We start from the raw sequence: 10429 nt of genomic DNA, 5'->3' as shown, positions 1-10429 counted from the left end.
GAGAGAGAGAGAGAGAGAGAGAGAGAGAGAGAGAGAGAGAGAGAGAGAGAGTGATCAGTGATATTTAGGTCTATGAATTGTGCTGAATGCAGCGCTCCTTGCCGGAGTCCCCGCTCCCAAACAAGACGTAGGCACACTTCCGGTGACATGACGTCACTGCGCTTGGCTGAGCTGCGTCTGTCTAGAAGCGACAATAACAAGCGCAGCAACAACATCTGACCGAGGATACCGAGCTGCTGACAGGCTAACAGCCGACACTTTACACCATGAAGCTGTGGGAATAAATCCCAGCTGCGGTTCCGTGTCCTCCAGCCTCACCACCGGGTTATCGGTCCGGAACCAGSCGCTGGGGGAACAGGGCATTTCGGGGCTGCATCTGGGTCAGTGGGCCTGTCGGTGTTAAGTCGTGTCCCCGGTGTCCCGGCGCGTCTCACCGCCTTTTATTATCGTCGTCTCGGTTCTAAGCGGTTAGCATGCAGGCTAATGGGTCGGGACAGGACCGAGAGTCCGAGTTGTCCCTCCTGACCGGTACTCAGAACGGTGAGACGTCCTCCTCCGGAGTCCCACACTCCAATGGACTTCTCAGCACCAACGGAACCGCTGTCAGCAACAACAACAACAACGGAGTGTTATGTCACTCCGACTCTGTCTCCGACAACAACAGCACCGAGGACCAGGACCAGGACCTGGACCAGGATGGAACCTCAGGCAGGAAGAAGAACAACCGGCTGTCAGAGTCCGAGGAGGACGTGATCCGGCTGATAGGACAACATTTACACGATCTGGGTCTGAAGTAAGTGTCTGAGTCCAGGAGGCTCAGGATCCGGGTCTGAACCTCAGACTCTACATTAAGTTGTGGCTGCTGGATCAGTTTAGGCATGTTTACTAAAATAAAAACACACAAAGATCCTGAAATAATTAAACAACAACAACAATAATAAAAACATTATTATATAATAAAACATTAATTAATAAATTTCAGTCATTGTTTTTGAACGATGATTCATCAGAGATTTAAATCATGGTGTACCTCACTGAACTGGGCTCAGCCAAGTCCAGAACAACTTCCAAAGACATTAGAGGGGACCTCTAAGGTCAAAGGTCATCGCTGTCAGGTGGTCCAGGATGCTTGTGGACATGTGGACCAGGACCACTACAGACAGGTGGACAGGTGCAGAGGGTTCCAGGGCTCACCTTGTGGACCGTAAAGGTTCAGGAACATGAGATGTTAGTGTTTTTCGTCCAGGCCAGTTTCATCCTCTTTTTTTTCTGTTAAATTAAAATTYCAAACCAGTGACTATTTTTTAAATTTCATTTCTTTCTTTCTATTTCATTTGAGGAGTTTTCTCTGTTGAACAAAGACACAAACAGGTTTTCTTTGTGACTAGTTTTGTGGATCAAAGTTCACAAAATGTCAATTTAACTAAAACAAACAACCAAAAAATCCAGTCTGAGCTGTGTGTCTTCCTTTAGAAGAAGATAAATGGATTTTGCTTCTTCTTYAAAGATAATAGTGGCATGAAACTCCTCTGTGTTGTGTTGTGTGTTTAAACAAAATAAATGTATGTATTTGTACAAAGTTTTGATTATTGTAAGACACAGAGTGTGGAATGATGCGTCAAAACGCTGTAAGATAATATAATAAAAAGTGAATGAGGTCTAAATACTGTCTGAACAAACCTTCCTTAGAGCCTAATGTTTAAAGTTGTTATTATAATGYTATTTAACCTGAAGGTCATGAAATAGTCTCGTGTTTCAGTGACCCTCAGACAGTGATCAGACGATGTTTGTGTTTTTTCAGTCAGACGGTGGACCTTCTGATGCAGGAGTCCGGCTGCAGACTGGAACACCCCTCTGCCACCAAGTTTCGTAATCATGTGATTGAAGGAGAGTGGGACAAGGTGAGAAACACACGAGTCAGCATTTAGTCCTGTGTTACATCACGTGAAACTAATTATTGAAGTTTTTCCTTCTTTCTGCAGGCTGAAAGTGATCTGAATGAGCTGAAGGCACTGATGCATTCTCCCAGTGCGATCGTGGTGAGGAAAGTTTATTATCTATAAAAAGTATATTTATAAAGTAAATGATCATAAAACATTGCAGTCATTATCTGTACTCCAAAAGAAGGCACTTAGAATATTTCCTAACTTGTACAGAGAACATAAACATATTTATCAAATCCAAGTGTCTGAAGTTTACAGATTTAGTTCAGTTTAGAATTGTTTTAACACTTTTCAAATATAATTATTTACTTCCTGTTAACGTCCAGAAGATATTCAAGGACAGAGATGMGAATTCAAATTTGTAGTTGAATTTCCTGTGAAAATGCAGTGTGAATACTTAATGCTGAAAGATTTTTTTTGCTGAAAATAGCCTAAAATTGCTTTAAAAAGTAGCCGAAACAAGCTGAAATTAGCTCGAAGAAATCAAACAAGCACATTTGCTGAATTAAGCAGTTAGATATTGAAATTATTACAAAAAGGGAAATTTAGCTGAAAAAAGCTCAAATTAGCTAAAAAATAGCTAAAACAGAAATTTGCTGAAATGAGCAAAATCAGCTGAAAGAATCGTCAAAAGATTAAAATAGCTAAACAAAGCTGAAAGCAGCACAAAAAGTTTAAATTAGCAGAAGAATAACAGAAAAGGTCAAGATGACGGCTAAAAAAAGCAAAAGGGAGCAAAATAGCCAAAGGAGGCTTAACTTAGCACAAAGAAGTAGAAATAAGCAAAGCAAAAGATATAAAGTACAGTCAAGATTCATGAACATTTTGAAAAGTTTCAAGGATGTTGACAACAGCTCCATTCAGCTTTAATGAAAAATAAAACGTGGTAGAAAAATCTGAATATCAGAAAACCTGAAGGAGCTGAACATTTTGATGTATAAATTGTACAGAAAGCACAAAACTTTCAGAAAGAGAAACATGTTGAAAAAGGTACGGAAGRAAAAATGATCTCAATGTGCTTTAAAAGCATTCAGACAAATCTGTCTTTACTAAACACACACCCACACAGATTTAAAGAGTGTGTGATTTCATTTTGTGCTGTGACTCTGTGGAACAGGTTTGATGAAATCACAGGAAGCAGATGTATTGTGTCAGTCAAAAACAATATTTTGTCAGGTTATAGACATGTGAAAGGGTTTGGGGTTGAGTGTAAAGTGTAATTAGGTTAAGTTTAGTAAGGCATTATAAATAAATCAGACTAAATAATACAGAATAAGGATAGGACTAGATAAGCATGTGTTTCATCCTACTGCCTTTCAAACACTGTTACATTGTGATTTGCATCTTTTGTCCAAATTGTTATTATGATGTGTCAATCATCTGAGCTGACAGCAGCCGTCAGAGTGTGTCGATTGTTCTCAGTTTATCTGTTTTAATACATGAAGATGCACTGATGCAGGTTTAAGGTTTTACTTCTGACCTGCAGAGTTCAGCTGAGATGTAAAAGTGTGGTGTTTCCTTAAGGCAGCTAAGATGGATGTGAATACTGTTTCAACCCCCTGTGAAGTCAGTGTTTATGTACTTCACTGAGCTTTTCCAAATAAYGGAAGTAAGCATGAATGTTTTCTGTGACACAAGCAGAAGATGTTTTGACGATGTGATGCTCTGTGTTTGACAGCGGATGAAGTTCCTCCTGCTGCAGCAGAAGTACCTGGAGTATCTGGAGGATGGGAAGGTCCTGGAGGCTCTTCAGGTTCTCAGAGCCGAGCTCACGCCTCTCAAGTATAACACAGAGCGTATCCACATTCTGAGTGGGTCAGTTCACCAACACAAGGAAGCTGAGTCTCACTCTGGACTTACTGTAGGATCCACGTTTACTGAGAGAACTAGGACTAGAGAACTAYCCATGTTCAGGATTAGAAAGTAGAGTTTTTCTGAATCCTGCTCTCTGTGCAGTCAGGTGTGAGTGCTTGTCAGCTGGTGATCATGTTGTCCTGTGCTGTGAAGGTACCTGATGTGCAGCCACGCAGATGACCTRAGAGCCAAAGCTGAGTGGGAAGGAAAAGGCCCGGCATCCAGAACTAAGCTGCTGGACAAACTGCAGAGTGAGTTCAGTCTCACAGCATCTAGCTTTTATTTAAACCTAAAAACTAAAAGTTTATAAAAAGCACAACAACAGGACTTTTACTCTGCAGTTGAGCCTGAGTTAAACTCAGACCTAAACTCGCCTGCAGATTAAAGACCGCTCACAGATGAGGGTCATCAGGATGTGTCTTCATGAGGACATGTTTGATGACAGTTCTGATCTGTATGAGCAGGTTTCCTGTAGACTTTAATGTTGAGGCTTCTATCTGTCTCCATGTCCGGGTCTCTCTTTTCAGTTTCCTCCACGTAGAGATTGTCCACAATCTAGTTGATTTGTTGTTTTTAACTCTATTTGGATTCAACATGTCCTGTATGTCTGATCATCTACATCGCTAATTTGAGCTTTTTATCTTTCTTTCAGTTGCTTTCTGCTTATTTAGCTGTTTGCTGCAGTTTTAGCTACTGTTCAGCTGTTRTTAGCTAGTTTTTAAGCTACTTTCACATTTTGGGGTCATGTCAGCTACTTTCTGCTATGTTCTGCAAACACTGATTGAGTGATTGATTGATTGATTGATTTATTGATTGATTGATGATGCCTTTATTATCATTGTAYGGAGCACAATGAAATCACATTTAAGAACACCCATTCAAAAAGACAAACACACGACAAAAACATGGGGGAAACAGGTGATCAGGTCATGCAGCAACCAGCAGGGGTCGCACTACCTTTATGCAAAATTCGCGTTTTAAAGGGTTTTTTACTCAACTTTGGGTATGTACTTCTTAAAAAAACAGTCCTAGAACCAAAAAAATACACCCAGGGGCATATTTACTGTAAGTAAATGTATTTTTAATATATACTGCTCAAAAAAATAAAGGGAACACTTAAACAACGCACGCTAACTCCCGATCTTAATCAATGAAATATTCGCATTGAGTACTTTGTTCTGTACAGAGTTGAATGTGCTTCACAAAATATTGAYTTACTTGGACTTAGCGTGCGTTGTTTAAGTGTTCCCTTTATTTTTTTTGAGCAGTGTATATTAACAATAAGTTTTATACTTCCTACATTTTGTGATGTCAAAAGCCGTACGACAACCCACCAGAACCTGCGTTCAGCCCCTCACCTAGCAACCCCCAGATGAGGCTCCACCTCCTCAGGAGGTGGAGCCTCCTGAGGAGGCTCCACCTCCTTTATACTCCACCTCAGTATAAAAAGCCATCACCGTTGTTGTGCAATGCACAGCTCATTTCACAACAAGCCTCCAATAGGGCAATGGGTAGAGTGTTGGACCAGAGAGCAGGAGACAAGGGTTTGAGACCGACACGGACACAATTTAATTATTTATTTTAGTTCGTTATGAACTCGTTTTCTCATGTACCTCTATTGTTTAGCTTAAGCCTGTTTGTTTGTGGTTCTGAGGTATTTTGACCGCTGCTGCTCCAGTTACCTGCCCTGGTAACAGCATGCAGAGTGAGCGCAGAACTCCGACACAGGAGGAGGGGGAGAAAAAAAAGAAGCTGCGACCACGACTCTGCCTCTGGGTCTCACTCAGGGTCTCATATGGTTGTACAACGGAGCTTCTGCTATTATTAGCCATGCTAACGTAAACGCTGGCTTTGGAGGGCGGAGTTAATGTCAACAGATTTTTGGAGGGCGTTACCAACAGAGCTCATTAACATAAACAGCTCTTCTGAACGGAAGTCAGAGCAGGCAGAACTAGAAAATGGGAAATTTTATTATCTGAGAATTATTTTGTGCATTAAATTGAATGAACATGGTCTGGATAGCCCACAGACAAACCATAAAAATTTCTAGGACCCATAATTGGTCTCGTTTTAAAAAGAAAAACGAAAAAATCACAGAAGGTTAGATGAGGAAGAAAACAAAACAAAACATCATATTATATCAAAATGATACACTATGGTGTTTATGAATAAACCTCTACAAGCAAAGAGCACATTTATTAGCCAGAGGAGTAAGTGAGTTTAGAGGGAATGAGTCCGAAGAATCCAGCCTCCTAAAAGAAAAAAAAAAACAGTACAAGGGGACGTCGAGCCCCGCCTGCACTCACTACATACACATAACATGACAYGGGTCAGGTGATGGGGCACATGACCCTCTATGAACAATAGAGCTAATCAAGCCTATTGTTAGGTGATGGCCCTCATTTGCATGTGACTAACCTGTTTGTCCATGTGGAGGCAGTGCTTATAAGGCTGAGTTCACCTGAAACTCCTCAGACTGAAGAAGTCTCTTGGAGGAGAGACGAAACGTTTCACTAAAGAAGAACCCATCCAGAGGACCTACTTATTTTTTCTTTTTGATTTTTTTTCTACCTGGATTACTGACATGCATCAGGACATTCAGAACAGAGGTCCCACCTTTGACATGTCGTCGTATGGAAGAAAACTTTGTTCCAAAAATTTATTAAGAGACCAGCTAACCAAATCCATAAAAACATGCGCTCCTTCTGCTTCTTTACGCTAAATTCTGCATTTTCAGCTACATTTTAGCTGTTTAATGCACATTTTGAGTAATTTTACAACAAATTGCCGCTTTTTTGTACTTTCATTTYCTTTCTCTTTCACTTTCACAAGCTAATTTTAACTTGTGTGCTACTTTTTGTTTTTTATTATGCTAATTTTAGCATTTTCTGCTACTTTAGCCATTCTGCTAGTTTCTGCAATTTTGTGCTTCTTTTTGCTAATTTGAGCTTTTCATGCTTCTTTCACCTTTCAAAAGAACTTGCATTAAACTTTAACTTTCAGCTAAGGTTTTCCGCACGAAGAAGTCACTCTAACATGTTCGCAGGAAATGCAATTTCCCTAGTTTTTGTTACAAATATGTAAATACTATAAACACCTGTAACCCTTTCCTTTAATGTACGGTGATGCTCTGTCAGGAGAGGTTGAAAATGTATAAAATAAGAATGAGGTTAGTATTTCTGAAGAGAGCCCACCCTGCAGCCTGTGGTTGATGTCAGGTGTTTTATTTTGGTAAGCTCTAAACTATTTGAACCTGTCTGCAGCGTACCTGCCTCCATCGGTGATGCTCCCTCCTCACCGCCTGCAGACTCTCCTGAAGCAGGCCGTGGAGCTGCAAAGAGAGCGCTGCCTGTACCACAACACCAAGCTGGACTGTGGACTGGACTCTGTGTCTTTGCTGCTGGACCACACCTGCAGCCGGTAAGAACCCCGTCACACGGTACCACAGCTCCGATCCATCCGGACCCAGCAAACCTCCTCTGAGCTTCAAAAAGCTGGGGGTTTCGTTTAGACCTTGAGTTTTTTTTAATTAGGTTTATCTGGACTGCGATGCACAGGCCTGTTTCACAGCCATGTTGTGATGAAGGATTGGATCTGTGTGTGTTGTCGTATGTCAAATGAAAACACATATCAGGGTAAACACAACTCACCTGGCTGTTTGTTGTCAGGACGGTYCACACTTTGATCTACGGACACACGTGTTTGTGTGTTTGCAGGAAACAGTTTCCGTGCTACACTCAGCAGATCCTCACAGAACACTGCAATGAAGTCTGGTTCTGCAAGTTCTCCAATGACGGCACCAAACTGGCCACGGGGTCCAAAGACACTACAGTTATTGTGTGGCAAGTTGACATGGTACCAATCTTTAATTTATCAAACATTTAGACCAGGGGTGTCAAACTCCAGTCCTCGAGGGCCGCTATCCTGCATGTTTTAGAGGTTTTCTTGCTCCAACACACCTGATTTTGATCGCTGGGTGATTAACAGGCTTCTGCCCAATTTGAAGAGTTAATTCAATCACTGAATTAGGTGTGTTGGAGCTGGAAAACCTCTAAAACATGCAGGATAGCGGCCCTCGAGGACTGGAGTTTGACACCCCTGATTTAGACTCTAGAGTTGGATAAAACCGGCCAGTGAAAGTTAAACACTTTTTGTTTCCACTGGCTGACAGGAAACACAACACCTGAAGCTGTTGAAGACTCTGGAGGGCCACGCCTACGGGGTTTCCTACCTGGCTTGGAGTCCTGATGATGCTTATTTAATAGCCTGTGGTCCTGATGACTGCTCCGAGCTGTGGCTGTGGAACATTCAGGTACAACATCTCAGCGTGACTTTCTTCCTTTACTCAGAGTCAAACTAGTGGAAGAGTATCAGCTGTTGTACAAAGAGTTGTTAGTTTTTCTAAACCACACAGAGTGAACTGACAAATGTTCACTCTTTATTCAAACTCTGTTCGTTGTTTTACCTTCTTCATGTTCCATTTCTGTGTCATGCTGAACCTCCATGTTATAAATAAACAGTGACTCAGTTTGTGATTGTGAGCTGAGGCTCAGGATGTTGTAGATGTTTAACAGGTTTCTCCTGAACAGACGGGAGAGTTACGAACAAAGATGAGTCAGTCTCACGAAGACAGCCTGACGAGTGTGGCCTGGAACCCTGACGGTAAACGGTTCGTTACCGGAGGCCAGAGAGGCCAGTTCTACCAGTGTGTGAGTGCTTTTTATATCAGTAACACACACACACACACACACACACTGATTCACAGGATCTGAGTATTACAGTACAAGTCAAACACACGCTCACAAAGTAACAAATTAATTCTGTTTATTTTAAATCTATTCTTCATTTTGTTTAGCCTGGCCCTTGCCTTCCTATGCAGCTCCGCTCAATTCTAGTTTCCCTTCTCTGCTCCGTCTGGGACTTCTCCCATTGACAAGGATTTCACTGGCAGATTTTTAGCCGAACCAATCAGAGAACAGAACGTAGATTTTCTGCTTGCAGTGTCTACTTGTAGTTTATTTTACCTGGGCCAATCAGCAAACAGAAAGCGGAGTTTTGAATGACGTCGATGTTCTGCGCAGTGTCTGCTAGTTATTTTAGCATACGGCAGTGGAGGAAGTGAATGAAGCCAGTCCGTGTTGATAAGGCTTCCAAATTAAATTAAAATTATCTGACAAAGCAGCAGCTCTCATTTACAGTCGTCTCGTTGGGCTCTGTACTTTCCTCCTCTCAGTAGGGTTGTTTACAGCGCACGCGATTTCCAGCTAGCTTCTTAGCTTAGCCTCCTTCACATACACACACACACTTCAGCAGAGGCCACGCCTCCAGCAGGAATCGCTTCTTTATAGCAGCGAGTCCAGACCCTCGTACGAAGCAAAGTGAAGGGCAAGGGTCTGGTTTTTACCAGGCTACATTTTGTTCCAAACTAAAAAAAAAATCAAAAACTTTAATTTTGACAGAAAAATGACCTAATACAAAACTTTAACTTAAAATAAGTTTACGTTTTTAGAAACATAAAATCACTACGTGTGACATCCAGATGCTCATTTTATTGTGTCTGTCTGTCTGTCTGTCTGAGGCTCACTCTCTAGTCTGTGTTTCTGTCTGCCTGTCTTATTCAGAGTGCAGTGGCAAACACAGGTGTGTGGTTACCTGGTGTAAACATGGTGACTCTAATGAGCGACTGGCAGCAGCTCAAGCTTTCTTTAGATTCCTCCTCCTGCAGTTGATACATCACTATGTCTGTATTTTGTCATCTTCTGTGGTTTTCTCACTGAAGAGGTGGTAGAACAGGTTCTGTTCAGGTTAAGAACCTGTTCTGTTTTCTGCAGCCTCAGAGCCACCTGGGAGCTTTGTCATTACRTCACATTAAACATCCCTTCAGTAGAGGAGGCTGCTCCTTCTGTTTAGAAGTTACTGTTCTGTTCAGAGTTTAGATTATTATTCCTGCAAACAGCTGTCTTAATACCAGCTGTTTATTTTATTATAAACTAAACTCATTTCTGATCTCTGATTGTAAAGACTGATGCACAAAGCCTTTCAGCTTGGATCCATAAACATTTWAAATGGCAGAAACTAATAACCACAACTGATTTCATAGATTTGACTGAATTATTAAAGCTCTACTTTAATTTTAAATTCAGACAGGAGCAGTCAGAAGGTGGTTTGAGGAGCTCAGGGTTATAGCTAGAGAAACCTGGTGATGATAGTCTTGCGTGTGTTATTTTGTTCTGATTCAGGATTTAGATGGGAACCTGTTGGACTCCTGGGAAGGGGTCCGGGTCCAGTGCCTGTGGTGTCTGAATGACAGCCGGACCGTCCTCGCATCTGATACCCATCAACGTATCCGAGGATATAACTTTGAGGACCTGACAGACAGAAACATGTGAGTAACCATCCACAAACTAGCTCCATACAGTTTAAATATTTTTTTCTAGATTTTAACCCTCTGGAATCCAGTAGAGTATTTTTCATTTTGCCTTCATATTTCACCTTAAAAATGGTTTCATTTGTCATGTTTGGTATCATTATGTAGAGCACAGCACAGACCTAAAATCTTCAAATCTGAGTAGAAAAAAATGTTGTTTTTAATTGTGAAAACCACAAATACTCACAATTAATTGCATTTACAA

At 41.4% G+C, this 10429-nt stretch overlaps 1 protein-coding gene across 1 annotated transcript in view; it reads left to right on the top strand.

The window, feature by feature from the left end:
* Positions 1–145: 145 nt before the first annotated feature.
* Positions 146–10429, top strand: part of LOC106532401 (WD repeat-containing protein 26) — a gene marked incomplete at its 3' end in the record, with an annotated part of 12757 nt that continues 2473 nt past the window's right edge. The window contains 10 exon segments of the mRNA XM_014028443.1: positions 146–793; positions 1802–1901; positions 1983–2039; positions 3622–3758; positions 3951–4048; positions 7061–7217; positions 7514–7652; positions 7969–8109; positions 8387–8506; positions 10037–10182. Coding sequence (XP_013883897.1) covers positions 474–793; positions 1802–1901; positions 1983–2039; positions 3622–3758; positions 3951–4048; positions 7061–7217; positions 7514–7652; positions 7969–8109; positions 8387–8506; positions 10037–10182 — 1415 coding nt within the window.

Source organism: Austrofundulus limnaeus, unplaced genomic scaffold (assembly GCF_001266775.1).
Source record: "Austrofundulus limnaeus strain Quisiro unplaced genomic scaffold, Austrofundulus_limnaeus-1.0 Scaffold764, whole genome shotgun sequence".
In the NCBI taxonomy this organism is placed as follows: Eukaryota; Metazoa; Chordata; class Actinopteri; order Cyprinodontiformes; family Rivulidae; genus Austrofundulus; species Austrofundulus limnaeus.
Note: the sequence above shows the minus strand (reverse complement) of the source record. Positions and strands in the feature narration are given on the sequence as shown.